Source organism: Anomaloglossus baeobatrachus, chromosome 11 (assembly GCF_048569485.1).
Source record: "Anomaloglossus baeobatrachus isolate aAnoBae1 chromosome 11, aAnoBae1.hap1, whole genome shotgun sequence".
Lineage (NCBI taxonomy): Eukaryota > Metazoa > Chordata > Amphibia > Anura > Aromobatidae > Anomaloglossus > Anomaloglossus baeobatrachus.
Window position 1 is genome coordinate 8,426,584 of NC_134363.1, and position 23,714 is coordinate 8,450,297.

A 23,714-nucleotide genomic window follows, 5' to 3' on the forward strand; every position below is an offset into this window, starting at 1 on the left:
TCTTCGCTGTCTTTGCTCCTCGGTGTTATTCTTCGCTCTCTTTGCTCCTTGGTGTTATTCTTCGCTGTCTTTGCTCCTTGGTGTTATTCTTCGCTGTCTTTGCTCCTTGGTGTTATTCTTCGCTGTCTTTGCTCCTCGGTGTTATTCTTCGCTGTCTTTGCTCCTCGGTGTTGTTCTTCGCTGTCTTTGCTCCTCGGTGTTATTCTTCGCTGACCTTGCTCTTCGGTGTTGTTCTTCGCTGTCTTTGCTCCTCGGTGTTATTCTTCGCTGTCTTTGCTCTTCGGTGTTATTTTTCGCTCTCTTTGCTCCTCGGTTTCATTTTTCGCTGTCTTTGCTCCTCGGTGTTATTCTTCGCTGACCTTGCTCTTCGGTGTTGTTCTTCGCTGTCTTTGCTCCTCGGTGTTATTCTTCGCTGTCTTTGCTCCTCGGTGTTATTCTTCGCTGTCTTTACTCCTCGGTGTTATTCTTCGCTCTCTTTGCTCCTCGGTGTTATTCTTCGCTGTCTTTGCTCCTTGGTGTTATTCTTCGCTGTCTTTGCTCCTCGGAGTTATTTTTCGCTGTCTTTGCTCCTTGGTGTTATTCTTCGCTGTCTTTGCTCCTCGGTGTTATTCTTCGCCCTCTTTGCTCCTTGGTGTTATTCTTCGCCCTCTTTGCTCCTCGATGTTATTCTTCGCTGTCTTTGCTCCTCGGTGCTATTCTTCGCTGTCTTTGCTCCTCGGTGTTGTTGTTCGCTGTCTTTGCTCCTCGGTTTTATTCTTCGCTGTCTTTGCTCCTCGGTGTTATTCTTCGCTGTCTTTGCTCCTCGGTGTTATTCTTCGCTGTCTTTGCTCCTCGGTGTTATTCTTCGTTGTCTTTGCTCCTCGGTGTTATTCTTCGCTGTCTTGGTTCCTCGGTGTTATTCTTCGCTGTCTTTGCTCCTCGGTGTTATTCTTCACTCCTCGGCATTATTCTTCGCTGTCTTTGCTCCTCGGTGTTATTCTTCGCTGTCTTTGTTCCTCGGTGTTATTCTTCGCTGTCTTTGCTCCTCGGTGTTATTCTTCGCTGTCTTTACTCCTCGGTGTTATTCTTCGCTCTCTTTGCTCCTCGGTGTTATTCTTCGCTGTCTTTGCTCCTTGGTGTTATTCTTCGCTGTCTTTGTTCCTCGGTGTTATTCTTCGTTGTCTTTGCTCCTCGGTGTTATTCTTCGCTGTCTTTGCTCCTCGGTGTTATTCTTCGCTGTCTTTGCTCCTCGGTGTTATTGTTCGCTGTCTTTGCTCCTCTGTGTTGTTCTTCGCTGTCTTTGCTCCTCGGTGTTGTTCTTCGCTGTCTTTGCTCCTCGGTGTTATTCTTCGCTGTCTTTACTCCTCGGTGTTATTCTTCGCTGTCTTTGTTCCTCGGTGTTATTCTTTGCTGTCTTTGTTCTTCGGTGTTATTCTTCACTGTCTTTGCTCCTCGGTGTTATTCTTCGCTGTCCTTGCTCTTTGGTGTCATTCTTCGCTGTCTTTGCTCCTCGGTGTTATTCTTCGCTCTCTTTGCTCCTTGGTGTTATTCTTCGCTGTCTTTGCTCCTTGGTGTTATTCTTCGCTGTCTTTGCTCCTCGGTGTTATTCTTCGCTGTCTTTGCTCCTCGGTGTTGTTCTTCGCTGTCTTTGCTCCTCGGTGTTATTCTTCGCTGACCTTGCTCTTCGGTGTTGTTCTTTGCTGTCTTTGCTCCTCGGTGTTATTCTTCGCTGACCTTGCTCCTCGGTGTTATTCTTCGCTCTCTTTGCTCCTCGGTGTTATTCTTCGCTGTCTTTGCTCCTCAGTGTTATTTTTCGCTGTCTTTGCTCCTCGGTGTTATTCTTCGCTGTCTTTGCTCCTCGGTGTTATTCTTCGCTCTCTTTGCTCCTTGGTGTTATTCTTCGCTGTCTTTGCTCCTCGGTGTTGTTCTTCGCTGTCTTTGCTCCTCGGTGTTATTCTTCGCTGTCTTTGCTCCTTGGTGTTATTCTTCGCTGTCTTTGCTCCTTGGTTTTATTCTTCGCTGTCTTTGCTCCTCGGTGTTATTCTTCGCTGTCTTTGCTCCTCGGTGTTATTCTTCGCTGACCTTCCTCTTCGGTGTTATTCTTCGCTCTCTTTGCTCCTCGGTGTTATTCTTCGCTGTCTTTGCTCTTCGGTGTTATTTTTCGCTCTCTTTGCTCCTCGGTTTCATTTTTCGCTGTCTTTGCTCCTCGGTGTTATTCTTCGCTGACCTTGCTCTTCGGAGTTATTTTTCGCTGTCTTTGCTCCTTGGTGTTATTCTTCGCTGTCTTTGCTCCTCGGTGTTATTCTTCGCTCTCTTTGCTTCTTGGTGTTATTCTTCGCCCTCTTTGCTCCTCGATGTTATTCTTCGCTGTCTTTGCTCCTCGGTGTTATTCTTCGCTGTCTTTGCTCCTCGGTGTTGTTGTTCGCTGTCTTTGCTCCTCGGTTTTATTCTTCGCTGTCTTTGCTCCTCGGTGTTATTCTTCGCTGTCTTTGCTCCTCGGTGTTATTCTTCGCTGTCTTTGCTCCTCGGTGTTATTCTTCGTTGTCTTTGCTCCTCGGTGTTATTCTTCGCTGTCTTGGTTCCTCGGTGTTATTCTTCGCTGTCTTTGCTCCTTGGTGTTATTCTTCGCTGTCTTTACTCCTCGGTGTTATTCTTCGCTCTCTTTGCTCCTCGGTGTTATTCTTCACTGTCTTTGCTCCTTGGTGTTATTCTTCGCTGTCTTTGTTCCTCGGTGTTATTCTTCGTTGTCTTTGCTCCTCGGTGTTTTTCTTCGCTGTCTTGGTTCCTCGGTGTTATTCTTCGCTGTCTTTGCTCCTCGGTGTTATTCTTCACTCCTCGGCATTATTCTTCGCTGTCTTTGCTCCTCGGTGTTATTCTTCGCTGTCTTTGCTCCTCGGTGTTATTGTTCGCTGTCTTTGCTCCTCGGTGTTGTTCTTCGCTGTCTTTGCTCCTCGGTGTTGTTCTTCGCTGTCTTTGCTCCTCGGTGTTATTCTTCGCTGTCTTTACTCCTCGGTGTTATTCTTTGCTGTCTTTGCTCTTCGGTGTTATTCTTCACTGTCTTTGCTCCTCGGTGTTATTCTTCGCTGTCCTTGCTCCTTGGTGTCATTCTTCGCTGTCTTTGCTCCTCGGTGTTATTCTTCGCTCTCTTTGGTGTTATTCTTCGCTCTCTTTGCTCCTCGGTGTTATTCTTCGCTCTCTTTGCTCCTTGATGTTATTCTTCGCTCTCTTTGCTCCTCGGTGTTATTCTTCGCTGTCTTTGCTCCTCGGTGTTATTCTTTGCTCTCTTTGCTCCTTGGTGTTATTCTTCGCTCTCTTTGCTCCTCGGTGTTATTCTTCGCTCTCTTTGCTCCTTGATGTTATTCTTCGCTCTCTTTGCTCCTCGGTGTTATTCTTCGCTGTCTTTGCTCCTCGGTGTTATTCTTCGTTGTCTTTGCTTGGTGTTATTCTTCGCTCTCTTTGGTGTTATTCTTCGCTCTCTTTGCTCCTCGGTGTTATTCTTCGCTCTCTTTGCTCCTCGGTGTTATTCTTCGCTCTCTTTGCTCCTCGGTGTTATTCTTCACTGTCTTTGCTCCTCGGTGTTGTTCTTCGCTGTCTTTGCTCCTCGGTGTTGTTCTTCGCTGTCTTTGCTCCTCGGTGTTATTCTTCGCTGTCTTTGCTCCTCGGTGTTGTTCTTCGCTTTCTTTGTTCCTCGGTGTTATTCTTCGCTGTCTTTGTTCCTCGGTGTTATTCTTCGCTGTCTTTGCTCCTCGGTGTTATTCTTCGCTGTCTTTGCTCCTTGGTGTTATTCTTCGCTGTCTTTGTTCCTCGGTGTTATTCTTCGCTGTCTTTGCTCCTCGGTGTTATTCTTCGCTGTCTTTGCTCCTTGGTGTTGTTCTTCGCTGTCTTTGCTCCTCGGTGTTATTCTTCGCTCTCTTTGCTCCTCGGTGTTATTCTTCGCTCTCTTTGGTGTTATTCTTCGCTGTCTTTGCTCCTCGGTGTTATTCTTCGCTGTCTTTGTTCCTCAGTGTTATTCTTCGCTCTCTTTGCTCCTCGGTGTTATTCTTCGCTCTCTTTGCTCCTCGGTGTTATTCTTCGCTGTCTTTGCTCCTCGGTGTTATTCTTTGCTCTCTTTGCTCCTTGGTGTTATTCTTCGCTCTCTTTGCTCCTCGGTGTTATTCTTCGCTCTCTTTGCTCCTTGATGTTATTCTTCGCTCTCTTTGCTCCTCGGTGTTATTCTTCGCTGTCTTTGCTCCTCGGTGTTATTCTTCGTTGTCTTTGCTTGGTGTTATTCTTCGTTGTCTTTGCTTGGTGTTATTCTTCGCTCTCTTTGGTGTTATTCTTCGCTCTGTTTGCTCCTCGGTGTTATTCTTCGCTCTCTTTGCTCCTCGGTGTTATTCTTCGCTGTCTTTGCTCCTCGGTGTTGTTCTTCGCTGTCTTTGCTCCTCGGTGTTGTTCTTCGCTGTCTTTGCTCCTCGGTGTTATTCTTCGCTGTCTTTGCTCCTCGGTGTTGTTCTTCGCTGTCTTTGCTCCTCGTTGTTATTCTTCGCTGTCTTTGTTCCTCGGTGTTATTCTTCGCTGTCTTTGCTCCTCGGTGTTATTCTTCGCTGTCTTTGCTCCTTGGTGTTATTCTTCGCTGTCTTTGTTCCTCGGTGTTATTCTTCGCTGTCTTTGCTCCTCGGTGTTGTTCTTCGCTGTCTTTGCTCCTTGGTGTTATTCTTCGCTGTCTTTGCTCCTCGGTGTTGTTCTTCGCTGTCTTTGCTCCTCGGTGTTATTCTTCGCTGTCTTTGTTCCTTGGTGTTGTTCTTCGCTGTCTTTGCTCCTCGGTGTTATTCTTCGCTCTCTTTGCTCCTCGGTGTTATTCTTCACTCTCTTTGGTGTTATTCTTCGCTGTCTTTGCTCCTCGGTGTTATTCTTCGCTGTCTTTGTTCCTCAGTGTTATTCTTCGCTCTCTTTGCTCCTCGGTGTTATTCTTCGCTGTCTTTGCTCCTCGGTGTTATTCTTCGCTGTCTTTGCTCCTCGGTGTTATTCTTTGCTCTCTTTGCTCCTTGGTGTTATTCTTCGCTCTCTTTGCTCCTCGGTGTTATTCTTCGCTCTCTTTGCTCCTTGATGTTATTCTTCGCTCTCTTTGCTCCTCGGTGTTATTCTTCGCTGTCTTTGCTCCTCGGTGTTATTCTTCGTTGTCTTTGCTTGGTGTTATTCTTCGCTCTCTTTGGTGTTATTCTTCACTCTCTTTGCTCCTCGGTGTTATTCTTCGCTCTCTTTGCTCCTCGGTGTTGTTCTTCGCTGTCTTTGCTCCTCGGTGTTGTTCTTCGCTGTCTTTGTTCCTCGGTGTTATTCTTCGCTCTCTTTGCTCCTCGGTGTTATTCTTCGCTGTCTTTGCTCCTCGGTGTTATTCTTCGCTGTCTTTGCTCCTCGGTGTTATTCTTCGTTGTCTTTGCTTGGTGTTATTCTTCGCTCTCTTTGGTGTTATTCTTCACTCTCTTTGCTCCTCGGTGTTATTCTTCGCTCTCTTTGCTCCTCGGTGTTGTTCTTCGCTGTCTTTGCTCCTCGGTGTTATTCTTCGCTCTCTTTGCTCCTCGGTGTTGTTCTTCGCTGTCTTTGCTCCTCGGTGTTGTTCTTCGCTGTCTTTGTTCCTCGGTGTTATTCTTCGCTCTGTTTGCTCCTCGGTGTTATTCTTCGCTGTCTTTGCTCCTTGGTGTTATTCTTCGCTGTCTTTGTTCCTCGGTGTTATTCTTCGCTGTTTTTGCTCCTCGGTGTTGTTCTTCGCTGTCTTTGCTCCTCGGTGTTATTCTTCGCTCTCTTTGCTCCTCGGTGTTGTTCTTCGCTGTCTTTGCTCCTCGGTGTTATTCTTCGCTGTCTTTGCTCCTCGGTGTTATTCTTCTCTGTCTTTGCTCCTCGGTGTTATTCTTCGCTCTCTTTGCTCCTCGGTGTTGTTCTTCGCTCTCTTTGCTCCTCGGTGTTATTCTTCGCTGTCTTTGCTCCTCGGTGTTATTCTTCGCTGTCTTTGCTCCTCGGTGTTATTCTTCGCCCTCTTTGCTCCTCGGTGTTATTCTTCGCTGTCTTTGCTCCTCGGTGTTATTCTTCGCCCTCTTTGCTCCTCGGTGTTATTCTTCGCCCTCTTTGCTCCTCGGTGTTATTCTTCGCCCTCTTTGCTCCTCGGTGTTATTCTTCGCCCTCTTTGCTCCTCGGTGTTATTCTTCGCTGTCTTTGCTCCTCGGTGTTGTTCTTCGCTGTCTTTGCTCCTCGGTGTTATTCTTCGCTCTCTTTGCTCCTTGGTGTTATTCTTCGCCCTCTTTGCTCCTCGGTGTTATTCTTCGCTGTCTTTGCTCCTCGGTGTTATTCTTCGCTGTCTTTGTTCCTCGGTGTTATTCTTCGCTGTCTTTGCTCCTCGGTGTTATTCTTCACTGTGTTTTCTCTTCGGTGTTATTCTTCGCTGTGTTTTCTCCTCGGTGTTATTCTTCGCTGTGTTTTCTCCTCGGTGTTATTCTTCGCTGTCTTTGCTCCTTGGTGTTATTCTTCGCTGTTTTTGCTCCTCGGTGTTATTCTTCGCTGTGTTTTCTCTTCGGTGCTTGTCTCTGTTTCCTTTCTTACATTGCTGCAGCTTTTCTCTGTATAATGTTGGGGTTTGTTCCCACTCCCCCAGATTCCTCCCCTTGATTTGTTCCCGCTCCCCCGGATTTCTCCTCTTCCCACCCCAGTACATTAGTGTCTGGTTTCTCGCCTCCTGATGGCGTTGGAGGATTTTGCGCTGATCCCCGTCCTCCTCTTGTGCTGCTCCTCGGCTCCCGGCTGCTCCCCTGTATAGATGGCGTCACGCGGTCCCTGCCTGTAATTATTTTGCTTGTTTTCTCTGTTCTTATCCCCGGCTTCGTTTGCTGATTGTGTAGGTCAGGACCTCCCCCGTCATAATTGCAGCCATTATTAATCGCCTGCATGACGCTGTGTGCCGGTATTTACACTGGGTCTGTGCCAGGATCACCCGCGGAACTCGTCTCCGGCAGGGACCTGGTTAAACCACTGGATCAGGGACAATATGGCCGCCCCTTCAGCAGCTCCTTATGTCGGTGTTGTGTTTCAGGTCGGAGCAGGCGTCTCGTAGGAAGAAGGAAAGTCGTAAGAAGATGAAGCGATACCTGCTGATCGGCCTGGCCACTGTGGGCGGGGGGACGGTTATAGGTGAGGGTCTCGGTCCTCCGCGCGGTTGGCCCGTGGCGCGGGTACCTGTCTCACCTGTTCTTCTTACGGCAGGTCTGACGGGAGGACTGGCAGCGCCGCTGGTGGCCGCTGGAGCCGCCACAATCATCGGCAGCGCGGGAGCGGCGGTTCTGGGGTCCACCGCCGGCATCGCTATCATGGCGTCTCTCTTCGGAGCAGCGGGGGCCGGACTCACAGGTTAGGGGGGGGTCAGGGTTATGGCATCCCCTGATATACATAACACGTCTGATATAAAAACATGGCGTCTCCCCTGCTCAGGGTATAAGATGAAGAAACGTGTCGGAGCCATCGAGGAGTTTGAGTTTTTGCCTCTGACGGGCGGACGTCAGCTCCACATCTGCATCGCCATCACCGGGTGGCTCTCCACCGGAAAATACGGTGAGGGGTATTATTCCTCCTGCCGCCGCAGTGTCGGGGGGGAGAGGGGTCGTCATATAAAGACTTCATATCATCTGCAGGAAGTTTCGCCGCCCCGTGGCAGAGTCTACTGCACTCCACCGAACAGTACTGCCTGGCCTGGGAGTCCAAGTACCTGATGGAGCTCGGAAACACCCTGGATACCCTACTGAACGGCCTGGTCAATATCGTGGCACAGGAGGCCTTGAAATACACCATCTTGTCAGGTATTATACTCCAGAGCAGCACTCACTATTCTGCTGGTGCAGTCACTGTGTACATACATTACTGATCCTGAGTTACCTCCTGTATTATACTCCAGAGCTGCACTCACTATTCTGCTGGTGCAGTCACTGTGTACATACATTACTGATCCTGAGTTACCTCCTGTATTATACTCCAGAGCTGCACTCACTATTCTGCTGGTGCAGTCACTGTGTACATACATTACTGATCCTCAGTTACCTCCTGTATTATACTCCAGAGCTGCACTCACTATTCTGCTGGTGCAGTCACTGTGTACATACATTACTGATCCTCAGTTACCTCCTGTATTATACTCCAGAGCTGCACTCATTATTCTGCTGGTGCAGTCACTGTGTACATACATTACATTACTGATCCTGAATTACCTCCTGTATTATACTCCAGAGCTGCACTCACTATTCTGCTGGTGCAGTCACTGTCTACATACATTACATTACTGATCCTGAATTACCTCCTGTATTATACTCCAGAGCTGCACTCACTATTCTGCTGGTGCAGTCACTGTGTACATACATTACATCACTGATCCTGAGTTACCTCCTGTATTATACTCCAGAGCTGCACTCACTATTCTGCTGGTGCAGTCACTGTGTACATACATTACATTACTGATCCTGAATTACCTCCTGTATTATACTCCAGAGCTGCACTCATTATTCTGCTGGTGCAGTCACTGTGTACATACATTACATTACTGATCCTGAGTTACCTCCTGTATTATACTCCAGAGCTGCGCTCACTCTTCTTCATTGCTCTCTCCAGGCATTGTGACTGCGCTGACGTGGCCGGCCTCGCTCATCACCGTGGCCAGTGTGATTGATAACCCGTGGGGCGTGTGTCTGAGTCGATCGGCGGAGGTGGGGAAGCATCTGGCGCATCTTCTGCTCAGGAGGCAGCAGGTAATGAGGGAGGAGATCGGGTCTCGTGCTCCGGGGGGGAGAGGAGTCGGGGGCGTCCGTCATGGTGGATGATTGGAATGTGGGGTGACGGATGTGACTGTGCCCTTTTCCTGCTCGCGGTGTCTTTCCTATACTCAGTCGGACATGTCCGCGCTCTTCCTTGTCTTGCTGTCTCTTTCTTTCTGTCACTTATGTGCTGCTGTCTTGTGATGGTGGAAACAGGATAGCGGAAAGGGTTAACCCGCGCTGCTGCGGAGATGATACAGGGGACGGCTCCGCAGGTTAATTCTGCCTGATTTTTATTTTTCAACGCATTTCAGAGTCTGACTCCTTCATCAGGAGAAAAAACACTGATGTACAACAAGACCTGATACACAGGGCTCCCGTACACACCCGCGCAGGGAACAGACGGTCGCCTGCTGCTTCCCCAGAACATACAAATACACAAAGCCAGTGACAAATCTGTGCAATGCTAGATTGTACAGTGTGAGAGTGAACATGAGGTGCGAGACTGCAGCTCCTCAGAGGACGGCCTGCGGTCTCTGCCTTCTGCCTGCTGTCTCTGCCTCCGGCCTGCTGTCTCTGCCTCCGGCCTGCGGTCTCTGCCTGCGGTCTCTGCCTCCGGCCTGCTGTCTCTGCCTCCGGCCTGCTGTCTCTGCCTCCGGCCTGCGGTCTCTGCCTGCGGCCTGCGGTCTCTGCCTGCGGCCTGCGGTCTCTGCCTCCGGCCTGCGGTCTCTGCCTCCGGCCTGCGGTCTCTGCCTCCGGCCTGCGGTCTCTGCCTCCGGCCTGCGGTCTCTGCCTCCGGCCTGCGGGCTCTGCCTCCGGCCTGCGGTCTCGGCCTGCGGTCTCTGCCTCCGGCCTGCGGTCTATGCCTGCGGTCTCTGCCTCCGGCCTGCGGTCTCTGCCTCCGGCCTGTGGTCTCGGCCTGCGGTCTCTGCCTCCGGCCTGCTCCTCGCTGTTTACTTTTCTCAGACATAATCCGTAGTTATCGGCCAGTTCTCTCCTCCAGCACAAGTACATGGCGCTGAGCCGACCGTGCTGCAGATTGCAATGGGAGAGGGGAAAATCCCACTTCAAAGCGGCTCTTTCCCCTCCAGACCCCTCTCTCCAGACATCAGAGGGGTTAGAGGGGAAGAGAGGAGTGTGGCCGTGTATTTCACTGAACACCTGGATGAGGGTCCATCCTCCCTTTCCTCCCTTTTATCCTCCCTTTTATCCTCCCTTTCCTCCCTTTTATCCTCCCTTTGCTCCCTTTTATCCTCCCTTTCCTCCCTTTTATCCTCCCTTTCCTCCCTTTTATCCTCCCTTTCCTCCCTTTTTATCCTCGATTCCTCCCTTTTATCCTCCCTTTCCTCCCTTTTATCCTCCCTTTCCTTCCTTTTATCCTCCCTTTCCTCCCTTTTATCCTCCCTTTCCTTCCTTTTATCGTCCCTTTTATCCTCCCTTTCCTCCCTTTTAACCTCCCTTTCCTCCCTTTTATCCTCCCTTTCCTCCCTTTTATCCTCCCTTTCCTCCCTTTTATCCTCCCTTTTATCCTCCATTTCCTCCCTTTTATCCTCCCTTTCCTCCCTTTTATCCTCCCTTTCCTCCCTTTTATCCTCCCTTTCCTCCCTCTATTCCTTTTTTTCTTCCCTTTTTTAAGTTCCTCCTTTCACCTTACTTGTTTCCCTTGCTTCCTCCCTTCCTTCTTTTCTTCTCTTGCTTCCTTCCTGTTTTTCACTTGTCTGTTGTCCATTTTCCCTCTTTCTTTGTGTCTCTTTCCTCCTGTCTTACCGCCCCCTCACTTGCCTTTTCCTTTTTCCTTCTGCCTCTCTCCCTTTCTCTGTCTCCATGTCTCACCTCCTTTGTGTGGTGTGTGTGTGTGTGTGGGGGGTGCGGTGGGGGGGGCGGTGTATGTGGGGGTCTCGGTGTTATCCCCCCGCCCCGGTGGTGCTGGCATCGTGCACTCTGCGGTGCAGCGCTCTGTATGTGCAGATACATGTGGGCCGGTGTGATGAATCACTGTATGTATGTGGGGGTCTCGCGGGGGGGGGCTCCTCCAGCGTCTTGCACGCGCATAATTCCATTTCTTCCTAGCGCTCTCGTTAGTGACCATCTGTTTTCAGAGCAGAAATCAGATAATTGCAGCACTGAGTGCGGATTAAGCTCACAGATTAATTAGGGGCAGATATGCAGAGCGGCGGCGCAGCACGTCTCCGCTATTCACCGTGCAGACACTTGCTCAGGCACAGCGATATGGGGGGCAGCATAGCCGGCAACGAGTGTGGTTGGACATGGGGGGGGCAGCATAGCCGGCAACGAATGTGATTGGACATGGGGGGGCAGCATAGCCGGCAACGAGTGTGATTGGACATGGGGGGGGCAGCATAGCCGGCAACGAATGTGATTGGACATGGGGGGGCAGCATAGCCGGCAACGAATGTGATTGGACATGGGGGGGGCAGCATAGCCGGCAACGAATGTGATTGGACATGGGGGGGCAGCATAGCCGGCAACGAGTGTGATTGGACATGGGGGGGCAGCATAGCCGGCAACGAGTGTGATTGAACATGGGGGGGCAGCATAGCCGGCAACGAATGTGATTGGACATGGGGGGGCAGCATAGCCGGCAACGAATGTGATTGGACATGGGGGGCAGCATAGCCGGCAACGAATGTGATTGGACATGGGGGGGCAGCATAGCCGGCAACGAGTGTGATTGGCTCCAGGCTGTTACATTTTACCTGCACTGATACATTGTAACAAAACGAGAGTGATGTGGCTGGGGATGTGTTTTGCTCACAGACCATTGTAACAAAGCTTCAGCTGTGAGAAGTAACAGCTGGTTATTAAAGGGGTGCTCGTATAGAGACTGTGATCTGAGCTGCAGTACTGAGAATGGCCACTACATGGTGTATGTGATCTGACAGAAGCGGCCGTCTGTAGCTCCGGCCTGGACAACCCCTTTAATGACCGGCTATAAAAGGCTTTCATTAGGGCACTCCGCCATAAGGTCTTCATAGATGATGGGAGTAGTTGTCCCGCACGGTCACACCTTGGTGTTCTTCTTCCAGGGGCGGCGGCCGGTCACGCTCATCGGCTTCAGTTTGGGGGCTCGCGTCATTTACTTCTGTCTACAAGAGCTGGCGCAGGAAGCAGGTAAACACCGCCGACGTCCGGGGCTATGGAGTCAGCTGCTATGTTACTGGGAGAACTGGTGCCCACCAATATGGCTGAATATAAGGGGATTGGGATTGTAACCCCCTCCCCACTGTAATATCACTTTCCTATGGCGTTAAGAGCAGGATTATGTCCCCCAACAGGTGCAGAGGGGATCATCGAGGACGTGGTGCTGCTGGGAGCCCCCGTAGAGGGCGACGTGAAGAAATGGAGACCACTGACACGCATCGTAGCAGGCCGGATCATCAATGGTTACTGCAGGTGACCCTGTCATATCCCCCTCCCCCACACCCTATAGTATATATACAGTGTGTGTGTGTGTGTGTGTGTGTGTGTAATATATCTGTTCTGTATTCCTCGCCCTCTGACTGAATCATTTCTTCTTTGCAAAAGAATGAATAATAAATGCCCTTATTATAGAAACCCAAGAATAGAGAGCGAAGAATGCGAGAGCGATGTCACACAATCCTGGCCTGAAAACAATGATGACTGCCTGGTGGGAGTGATAGTCTGCTAGATCCACAATCATAAGGCGTCTGTATGGGGTTGGTGAGCTCCCTCTAGTGGTGGCTGTATAAATCTGTATGTAGTGAGCTCCCTCTAGTGGTGGCTGTATAAATCTGTATGTAGTGAGCTCCCTCTAGTGGTGGCTGTATAAATCTGTATGTAGTGAGCTCCCTCTAGTGGTGGCTGTATAATTCTGTATGTAGTGAGCTCCCTCTAGTGGTGGCTGTATAATTCTGTATGCAGTGAGCTCCCCCTAGTGGTGACTGTATAAATCTGTATGTGGTGAGCTCCCTCTAGTGGTGGCTGTATAATTCTGTATGTACTGAGCTCCCTCTAGTGGTGGCTGTATAAATCTGTATGTAGTGAGCTCCCCCTAGTGGTGGCTGTATAAATCTGTATGTAGTGAGCTCCCTCTAGTGGTGGCTGTATAAATCTGTATGTAGTGAGCTCCCTCTAGTGGAGGCTGTATAAATCTGTATGTAGTGAGCTCCCTCTAATGGTGACTGTATAAATCTGTATGTAGTGAGCTCCCTCTAGTGGTGGCTGTATAAATCTGTATGTAGTGAGCTCCCTCTAGTGGAGGCTGTATAAATCTGTATGTAGTGAGCTCCCTCTAGTGGTGGCTGTATAAATCTGTATGTAGTGAGCTCCCTCTAGTGGTGGCTGTATAAATCTGTATGTAGTGAGCTCCCCATAGTGGTGGATTTATAAATCTGTATGTAGTGAACTCCTCCTAGTGGTGGATGTATAAATCTGTATGTAGTGAGCTCCCTCTAGTGGTGGCTGTATAAATCTGTATGTAGTGAGCTCCCTCTAGTGGAGGCTGTATAAATCTGTATGTAGTGAGCTCCCTCTAGTGGTGGCTGTATAAATCTGTATGTAGTGAGCTCCCTCTAGTGGTGGCTGTATAAATCTGTATGTAGTGAGCTTCCTCTAGTGGTGACTGTATAAATCTGTATGTAGTGAGCTTCCTCTAGTGGTGGCTGTATAAATCTGTATGTAGTGAGCTCCCTCTAGTGGTGGCTGTATAAATCTGTATGTAGTGAGCTCCCTCTAGTGGTGGCTGTATAAATCTGTATGTAGTGAGCTCCCTCTAGTGGTGGCTGTATAAATCTGTATGTAGTGAGCTCCCCCTAGTGGTGGCTGTATATATCTGTATGTAGTGAGCTCCCTCTAGTGGAGGCTGTATAAATCTGTATGTAGTGAGCTCCCTCTAGTGGTGGCTGTATAAATCTGTATGTAGTGAGCTCCCTCTAGTGGTGGCTGTATAAATCTGTATGTAGTGAGCTCCCTCTTGTGGTGGATGTATAAATCTGTATGTAGTGAGCTCCCTCTAGTGGTGGCTGTATAAATCTGTATGTAGTGAGCTCCCTCTAGTGGTGGCTGTATAAATCTGTATGTAGTGAGCTCCCTCTAGTGGTGGCTGTATAAATCTGTATGTAGTGAGCTCCCTCCAGTGGTGACTGTATAAATCTGTATGTAGTGAGCTCCCTCTAGTGGTGACTGTATAAATCTGTATGTAGTGAGCTTCCTCTAGTGGTGGCTGTATAAATCTGTATGTAGTGAGCTCCCTCTAGTGGTGACTGTATAAATCTGTATGTAGTAAGCTCCCTCTAGTGGTGACTGTATATATCTGTATGTAGTGAGCTCCCTCTAGTGGTGACTGTATAAATCTGTATGTAGTGAGCTCCCTCTAGTGGTGACTGTATAAATCTGTATGTAGTGAGCTCCTCCTAGTGGTGGCTGTATAAATCTGTATGTAGTGAGCTCCCCCTAGTGGTGGCTGTATAAATCTGTATGTAGTGAGCTCCCCCTAGTGGTGACTGTATAAATCTGTATAGAGTGAGCTCCCTCTAGTAGTGGCTGTATAAATCTGTATGTAGTGATCTCCCTCTAGTAGTGGCTGTATAAATCTGTATGCAGTGAGCTCCCCCTAGTGGTGACTGTATAAATCTGTATGTAGTGAGCTACCCCTAGTGGAGGCTGTATAAATCTGTATGTAGTGAGCTTCCTCTAGTGGTGGCTGTATAAATCTGTATGTAGTGAGCTCCCCCTAGTGGTGGCTGTATATATCTGTATGTAGTGAGCTCCCTCTAGTGGTGACTGTATAAATCTGTAAGTAGTGAGCTCCCTCTAGTGATGGCTGTATAAATCTGTATGTAGTGAGCTCCCCCTAGTGGTGGCTGTATATATCTGTATGTAGTGAGCTCCCCCTAGTGGTGGCTGTATATATCTGTATGTAGTGAGCTCCCTCTAGTGGTGGCTGTATAAATCTGTATGTAGTGAGCTCCCTCTAGTGGTGACTGTATAAATCTGTATGTAGTGAGCTCCCTCTAGTGGTGGCTGTATAAATCTGTATGTAGTGAGCTCCCTCTAGTGGTGGCTGTATAAATCTGTATGTAGTGAGCTCCCTCTAGTGGTGGCTGTATAAATCTGTATGTAGTGAGCTCCCTCTAGTGGAGGCTGTATAAATCTGTATGTAGTGAGCTCCCTCTAGTGGTGGCTGTATAAATCTGTATGTAGTGAGCTCCCTCTAGTGGAGGCTGTATAAATCTGTATGTAGTGAGCTCCCTCTAGTGGAGGCTGTATAAATCTGTATGTAGTGAGCTTCCTCTAGTGGTGGCTGTATAAATCTGTATGGAGTGAGCTCCCTCTAGTGGTGACTGTATAATCTGTATGTAGTGAGCTTCCTCTAGTGGTGACTGTATAAATCTGTATGTAGTGAGCTCCCTCTAGTGGTGGCTGTATATATCTGTATGTAGTGAGCTCCCTCTAGTGGTGACTGTATAAATCTGTATGTAGTGAGCTTCCTCTAGTGGTGACTGTATAAATCTGTATGGAGTGAGCTCCCTCTAGTGGTGGCTGTATAATCTGTATGTAGTGAGCTTCCTCTAGTGGTGACTGTATAAATCTGTATGGAGTGAGCTCCCTCTAGTGGTGACTGTATAAATCTGTATGTAGTGAGCTTCCTCTAGTGGTGACTGTATAAATCTGTATGTAGTGAGCTTCCTCTAGTGGTGACTGTATAAATCTGTATATAGTGAGCTCCCTCTAGTGGTGGCTGTATAATCTGTATGTAGTGAGCTCCCTCTAGTGGTGGCTGTATAAATCTGTATGTAGTGAGCTCCCTCTAGTGGAGGCTGTATAAATCTGTATGTAGTGAGCTCCCTCTAGTGGTGGCTGTATAAATCTGTATGTAGTGAGCTCCCTCTAGTGGAGGCTGTATAAATCTGTATGTAGTGAGCTCCCTCTAGTGGAGGCTGTATAAATCTGTATGTAGTGAGCTTCCTCTAGTGGTGGCTGTATAAATCTGTATGGAGTGAGCTCCCTCTAGTGGTGACTGTATAATCTGTATGTAGTGAGCTTCCTCTAGTGGTGACTGTATAAATCTGTATGTAGTGAGCTCCCTCTAGTGGTGGCTGTATATATCTGTATGTAGTGAGCTCCCTCTAGTGGTGACTGTATAAATCTGTATGTAGTGAGCTTCCTCTAGTGGTGACTGTATGGAGTGAGCTCCCTCTAGTGGTGGCTGTATAATCTGTATGTAGTGAGCTTCCTCTAGTGGTGACTGTATAAATCTGTATGGAGTGAGCTCCCTCTAGTGGTGACTGTATAAATCTGTATGTAGTGAGCTTCCTCTAGTGGTGACTGTATAAATCTGTATGTAGTGAGCTTCCTCTAGTGGTGACTGTATAAATCTGTATATAGTGAGCTCCCTCTAGTGGTGGCTGTATAATCTGTATGTAGTGAGCTCCCTCTAGTGGTGGCTGTATAAATCTGTATGTAGTGAGCTCCCTCTAGTGGTGACTGTATAAATCTGCATGTAGTGAGCTCCCTCTAGTGGTGGCTGTATAAATCTGTATGTAGTGAGCTCCCTCTAGTGGTGACTGTATAAATCTGCATGTAGTGAGCTCCCTCTAGTGGTGACTGTATAAATCTGTATGTAGTGAGCTCCCTCTAGTGGTGGATGTATAAATCTGTATGTAGTGAGCTTCCTCTAGTGGTGACTGTATAAATCTGTATGTAGTGAGCTCCCTCTAGTGGTGGATGTATAAATCTGTATGTAGTGAGCTCTCTCTAGTGGTGACTGTATAAATCTGTATGTAGTGAGCTCCCTCTAGTGGTGTCTCTGTATAAATCTGTATGTAGTGAGCTCCCTCTAGTGGTGGCTGTATAAATCTGTATGTAGTGAGCTCCCTCTAGTGGTGGCTGTATAAATCTGTATGTAGTGAGCTCCCTCTAGTGGTGGCTGTATAAATCTGTATGTAGTGAGCTTCCTCTAGTGGTGGCTGTATAAATCTGTATGTAGTGAGCTCCCCCTAGTGGTGGCTGTATATATCTGTATGTAGTGAGCTCCCTCTAGTGGTGGCTGTATAAATCTGTATGTAGTGAGCTCCCTCTAGTGATGGCTGTATAAATCTGTATGTAGTGAGCTCCCCCTAGTGGTGACTGTATAAATCTGTATGTAGTGAGCTCCCTCTAGTGGTGACTGTATAATCTGTATGTAGTGAGCTCCCTCCAGTGGTGGCTGTATAAATCTGTATGTAGTGAGCTCCCCCTAGTGGTGGCTGTATAAATCTGTATGTAGTGAGCTTCCTCTAGTGGTGGCTGTATAAATCTGTATGTAGTGAGCTCCCTCTAGTGGTAACTGTATAAATCTGTATGTAGTGAGTTCCCCCTAGTGGTGTCTGTATAAATCTGTATGTAGTGAGCTCCCCCTAGTGGTGGTTGCATACATCTGTATGTAGTGAGTTCCCCCTAGTGGTGACTGTATAAATCTGTATGTAGTGAGCTCCCTCTAGTGGTGGCTGTATAAATCTGTATGTAGTGAGCTCCCTCTAGTGGTGGCTGTATAAATCTGTATGTAGTGATCTCCCTCTAGTGGTGGCTGTATAAATCTGTATGTAGTGAGCTCCCTCTAATGGTGACTGTATAAATCTGTATGTAGTGAGCTCCCTCTAGTGATGGCTGTATAAATCTGTATGTAGTGAGCTCCCTCTAGTGGTGACTGTATAAATCTGTATGTAGTGAGCTCCCTCTAGTGGTGGCTGTATAAATCTGTATGTAGTGAGCTCCCTCTAGTGGTGGCTGTATAAATCTGTATGTAGTGAGCTCCCTCTAGTGGTGGCTGTATAAATCTGTATGTAGTGAGCTCCCTCTAGTGGTGGCTGTATAAATCTGTATGTAGTGAGCTCCCTCTAGTGGTGGCTGTATAACTCTGTATGTAGTGAGCTCCTCCTAGTGGTGGCTGTATAAATCTGTATGTAGTGAGCTCCCTCTAGTGGTGGCTGTATAAATCTGTATGTAGTGAGCTCCCCCTAGTGGTGGCTGTATAAATCTGTATGTAGTGAGCTCCCTCTAGTGGTGGCTGTATAAATCTGTATGTAGTGAGCTCCCCCTAGTGGTGGCTGTATAACTCTGTATGTAGCGAGCTCCCCCTAGTGGTGACTGTATAAATCTGTATGTAGTGAGCTCCCCCTAGTGGTGGCTGTATAACTCTGTATGTAGCGAGCTCCCCCTAGTGGTGACTGTATAAATCTGTATGTAGTGCGCTCCCTCTAGTGGTGGCTGTATAAATCTGTATGTAGCGAGCTCCCCCTAGTGGTGACTGTATAAATCTGTATGCAGTGAGCTCCCTCTAGTGGTGGCTGTATAAATCTGTATGTAGCGAGCTCCCCCTAGTGGTGACTGTATAAATCTGTTTGTAGTGCGCTCCCCCTAGTGGTGACTGTATAAATCTGTATGTAGTGCACTCCCTCTAGTGGTGGCTGTATAAATCTGTATGTAGCGAGCTCCCCCTAGTGGTGACTGTATAAATCTGTATGCAGTGAGCTCCCTCTAGTGGTGGATGTATAAATCTGTATGTAGTGAGCTCCCCCTAGTGGTGACTGTATAAATCTGTACAGTGCCTACAAGTAGTCTTCAACCCCCTGCAGATTTAGCAGGTTTGATAAGATGCAAATAAGTTAGAGCCTGCAAACTTCAAACAAGAGCAGGATTTAGTAACAGATGCATAAATCTTACAAACCAACAAGTTTTGTTGCTCAGTTAAATTTTAATAAATTTTCAACATAAAAGTGTGGGTCAATTATTATTCAACCCCTAGGTTTAATATTTTGTGGAATAACCCTTGTTTGCAATTACAGCTAATAATCGTCTTTTATAAGACCTGATCAGGCCGGCACAGGTCTCTGGAGTTATCTTGGCCCACTCCTCCATGCAGATCTTCTCCAAGTTATCTAGGTTTTTTGGGTGTCTCATGTGGACTTTAATCTTGAGCTCCTTCCACAAGTTTTCAATTGGGTTAAGGTCAGGAGACTGACTAGGCCACTGCAACACCTTGATTGTTTCCCTCTTGAACCAGGCCTTGGTTTTCTTGGCTGTGTGCTTTGGGTCGTTGTCTTGCTGGAAGATGAAATGACGACCCATCTTAAGATCCTTGATGGAGGAGCGGAGGTTCTTGGCCAAAATCTCCAGGTAGGCCGTGCTATCCATCTTCCCATGGATGCGGACCAGATGGCCAGGCCCCTTGGCTGAGAAACAGCCCCACAGCATGATGCTGCCACCACCATGCTTGACTGTAGGGATGGTATTCTTGGGGTCGTATGCAGTGCCATCCAGTCTCCAAACGTCACGTGTGTGGTTGGCACCAAAGATCTCGATCTTGGTCTCATCAGACCAGAGAACCTTGAACCAGTCTGTCTCAGAGTCCTCCAAGTGATCATGAGCAAACTGTAGACGAGCCTTGACATGACGCTTTGAAAGTAAAGGCACCTTACGGGCTCGTCTGGAATGGAGACCATTGCGGTGGAGTACGTTACTTATGGTATTGACTGAAACCAATGTCCCCACTGCCATGAGACCTTCCCGGAGCTCCTTCCTTGTTGTCCTTGGGTTAGCCTTGACTCTTCGGACAAGCCTGGCCTCGGCACGGGTGGAAACTTTCAAAGGCTGTCCAGGACGTGGAAGCCTAACAGTAGTTCCATAAGCCTTCCACTTCCGGATGATGCTCCCAACAGTGGAGACAGGTAGGCCCAACTCCTTGGAAAGGGTTTTGTACCCCTTGCCAGCCTGGTGACCCTCCACAATCTTGTCTCTGATGGCCTTGGAATGCTCCTTTGTCTTTCCCATGTTGACCAAGTATGAGTGCTGTTCACAAGTTTGGGGAGGGTCTTAATTAGTCAGAAAAGGCTGGAAAAAGAGATAATTAATCCAAACATGTGAAGCTCATTGTTCTTTGTGCCTGAAATACTTCTTAATACTTTAGGGGAACCAAACAGAATTCTGGTGGTTTGAGGGGTTGAATAATAAATGACCTCTGAATAAACTTTTCTCAATTTAAAAAAAATATAAAAAAATAAATAACATTCTTTTTGCTGCATTTCACACTTCCAGGCTGATCTACAGTCCAAATGTCACAATGCCAAGTTATTCTGAATGTGTAAACCTGCTAAATCTGCAGGGGGTTGAAGACTACTTGTAGGCACTGTATGTAGTGAGCTCCCCCTAGTGGTGGCTGGATTGTAGGTACATGTTTAGTCTTCTGTGTTCTTCTTGTGGCAGAGGAGACTGGCTGCTCAGCTTCGTGTACCGCAGCTCTTCGGTGAAGCTCAGCGTGGCCGGATTGCAGCCCGTGGACCTGGATGACCGCAGAATGGTTAACGTGGACCTGTCTTCTGTGGTAAGTGCCGCACTGTGGATATGATCCTGGGCATAGCTCCCCAGGCGGCACAGTACGGGGTCTCCTGTAAGAAGTCAGCGGGGGCCGGTGTGCGCTATAATACAGAGGGGCGCTAATCCGCCAGTCTGTTTGTGATGCACCCGCACATCACTGACAGGATAGTGCCGTAATCCGCCTCCCCGGGGATCAGATACAAGAGCAGGCGCCGCTTCTCCCGCTCCTCCCGCTTCTCCCCCTCCTCCTGCTTCTCCCCCTCCTCCCGCTTCTCCCCCTCCTCCCCCTTCTCCCGCTCATCTCCCCTCCTCCTGCTCCTCTCCCCTCCTCCCACCCCTCACCCCTCCTTCCCCTTCTCCCGCTTCTCTCTCTCCTCTCCGCTCCTCACCCCTCCTCCCGCTCCTCTCCCCTCCTCCTGCTTCTCCTGCTCCTCTCCCCTTCTCCCTCTTCTCCCCCTCCTCCCGCTTCTCCCGCTCCTCTCCCCTCCTCCTGCTTCTCCTGCTCCTCTCCCCTTCTCCCTCTTCTCCCGCTCCTCTCCCTCTTCTCCCGCTCCTCTCCCCTCCTCCCTCTTCTCCCCCTCCTCCCGCTTCTCCCACTCCTCTCCCCTCCTCCCGCTTCTCCCGCTCCTCTCCCCTCCTCCCTTTTCTCCCCCTCCTCCCGCTTCTCCCTCTCCTCTCCCCTCCTCCCTCTTCTCCCCCTCCTCCCGCTTCTCCCACTCCTCTCCCCTCCTCCCCCTTCTCCCGCTTCTCTCCCCTCCTCTCCCGCTTCTCCCGCTCCTCTCCCCTCCTCTCCCGCTCCTCTCCCCTCCTCCCCCTTCTCCCGCTCCTCTCCCCTCCTCCCCCTTCTCCCGCTCCTCTCCCCTCCTCCCCCTCCTCCCGCTTCTCCCACTCCTCTCCCCTCCTCCCGCTTCTCCCTCTCCTCTCCCCTCCTCCCTCTTCTCCCCCTCCTCCCGCTTCTCCCACTCCTCTCCCCTCCTCCCCCTTCTCCCGCTTCTCTCCCCTCCTCTCCCGCTTCTCCCGCTCCTCTCCCCTCCTCTCCCGCTCCTCTCCCCTCCTCCCCCTTCTCCCGCTCCTCTCCCCTCCTCCCCCTTCTCCCGCTCCTCACCCCTCCTCCACTTTGTGCCACTTTTCCTGGAATCGCAGTCAGATGTAATTATTTGTAAATCCGCTCTCATGTGCGGAGGGTCCTGATAAATCCAGCACAAGAGGCGAGAGACGAGCGCGGCGGCTGCAGAGCGGCCCCTTCTCTCCGCTCCTAATCCCCGGAGATAACACAATCCGCTCTGCCACATCGCTGCTGCCGCGGGAAGACAAAGCCCCGGGAGGCGTAAGAGCTGGAGTCAAGTGGTAAAGTGTAATCTGCTCCTGGGAAAGCTGGGTGCCACCAAAACCCGCGGGGCCGCTCCTGATGATCCAATCTGCAGAAGGAAACTTTAATGTATTTGTGTCATCGTCAGCACCGCGACAAACTCGGCCCCTCTACATCTGCACTCGGCTCTGCTACATCTGCACTCGGCTATGCTACATCTGCACTCGGCTATGCTACATCTGCACTCGGCTATGCTACATCTGCACTCGGCTCTGCTACATCTGCGCTCGGCTCCTCTACATCTGCGCTCGGCTCCTTTACATCTGCGCTCTGCTCCTCTACATCTGCGCTCTGCTCCTCTACATCTGCGCTCGGCTCCTCTACATCTGCACTCGGCTCCTCTACATCTGCACTCGGCTCTGCTACATCTGCGCTCTGCTCCTCTACATCTGCACTCGGCTCCTCTACATCTGCACTCGGCTCTGCTACATCTGCGCTCTGCTCCTCTACATCTGCACTCGGCTCCTCTACATCTGCACTCGGCTCCTCTACATCTGCACTCGGCTCCTCTACATCTGCGCTCGGCTATGCTACATCTGCACTCGGCTCTGCTACATCTGCACTCGGCTCTGCTACATCTGCACTCGGCTCCTCTACATCTGCGCTCGGCTCCTCTACATCTGCACTCGGCTCCTCTACATCTGCGCTCGGCTATGCTACATCTGCACTCGGCTATGCTACATCTGCACTCGGCTCTGCTACATCTGCACTCGGCTCCTCTACATCTGCGCTCTGCTCCTCTACATCTGCACTCGGCTCCTCTACATCTGCGCTCTGCTACTCTACATCTGCACTCGGCTCTGCTACATCTGCGCTCGGCTCCTCTACATCTGCGCTCTGCTCCTCTACATCTGCGCTCTGCTCCTCTACATCTGCACTCGGCTCCTCTACATCTGCGCTCGGCTCCTCTACATCTGCGCTCGGCTCCTCTACATCTGCGCTCGGCTCCTCTACATCTGCACTCGGCTCCTCTACATCTGCGCTCTGCTCCTCTACATCTGCCCTCGGCTCTGCTACATCTGCACTCGGTCCCTCTACATCTGCACTCTGCTCCTCTACATCTGTGCTCTGCTCCTCTACATCTGCGCTCGGCTCCCCTACATCTGCGCTCGGCTCCCCTACATCTGCACTCGGCCCCGCTACATCTGCGCTCGGCCCCGCTACATCTGCGCTCGGCCCCGCTACATCTGCGCTCGGCCCCGCTACATCTGCGCTCGGCCCCGCTACATCTGCGCTCGGCCCTGCTACATCTGCGCTCGGCCCTGCTACATCTGCGCTCGGCCCTGCTACATCTGCGCTCGGCTCCTCTACATCTGCGCTCGGCTCCTCTACATCTGCGCTCGGCTCCTCTACATCTGCGCTCTGCTCCTCTACATCTGCGCTCTGCTCCTCTACATCTGCGCTCGGCTCTGCTACATCTGCGCTCGGCCGTGCTACATCTGCGCTCGGCCGTGCTACATCTGCGCTCGGCTCCTCTACATCTGCGCTCGGCTCCTCTACATCTGCGCTCGGCTCCTCTACATCTGCGCTCGGCTCCTCTACATCTGCGCTCGGCTCTGCTACATCTGTGCTCTGCTCCTCTACATCTGCACTCGGCTCCGCTACATCTGCGCTCGGCTCCCCTACATCTGCGCTCGGCTCCCCTACATCTGCGCTCGGCTCCCCTACATCTGCGCTCGGCTCCTCTGCATCTGCGCTCGGCTCTGCTACATCTGCGCTGGGCGCCAGCGGTGTCTCTCTGGGATTTGATGCTCAAGAGCGCGAATGTGGAGTAAGACTGACAGCTGCGGTTACAGCAGAAGAACGCTCTGGACTGAAAGCAGCGAGCAGGGAATAATATTTTTTAGCTATCCCTTTTAAGAGAGGGTGCAAAGCGCTAAAGCCACTGAAACCGAAATATACAGGGGTAGAAAATAACTAAGCAAAACCTCCTGTATTATACTCCAGAGCTGCACTCACTATTCTGCTGGTGCAGTCACTGTGTACATACATTACATTACTGATCCTGAGTTACCTCCTGTATTATACCCCAGAGCTGCACTCACTATTCTACTGGTGCAGTCACTGTGTACATACATTACATTACTGATCCTGGGTTACCTCCTGTATTATACTCCAGAGCTGCACTCACTATTCTGCTGGTACAGTCACTGTGTACATACATTACATTACTGATCCTGAGTTACCTCCTGTATTATACTCCAGAGCTGCACTCACTATTCTGCTGATGCAGTCACTGTGTACATACATTACATTACTGATCCTGAGTT

General features: G+C 49.8%; 1 protein-coding gene across 2 annotated transcripts in view; it reads left to right on the forward strand.

Moving 5' to 3' along the window:
• TMCO4 (transmembrane and coiled-coil domains 4) overlaps positions 1-23,714 on the forward strand; it is a 45,181-nt gene that overhangs the window by 15,838 nt on the left and 5,629 nt on the right. For both annotated transcript variants that reach the window (XM_075329307.1, XM_075329308.1), the window contains 8 exons: positions 7,037-7,134; positions 7,207-7,350; positions 7,432-7,551; positions 7,632-7,796; positions 8,599-8,735; positions 11,789-11,873; positions 12,038-12,155; positions 19,965-20,082. In XM_075329307.1, coding sequence (XP_075185422.1) covers positions 7,037-7,134; positions 7,207-7,350; positions 7,432-7,551; positions 7,632-7,796; positions 8,599-8,735; positions 11,789-11,873; positions 12,038-12,155; positions 19,965-20,082 — 985 coding nt within the window. The remainder of the gene's footprint in view (positions 1-7,036; positions 7,135-7,206; positions 7,351-7,431; positions 7,552-7,631; positions 7,797-8,598; positions 8,736-11,788; positions 11,874-12,037; positions 12,156-19,964; positions 20,083-23,714) is intronic.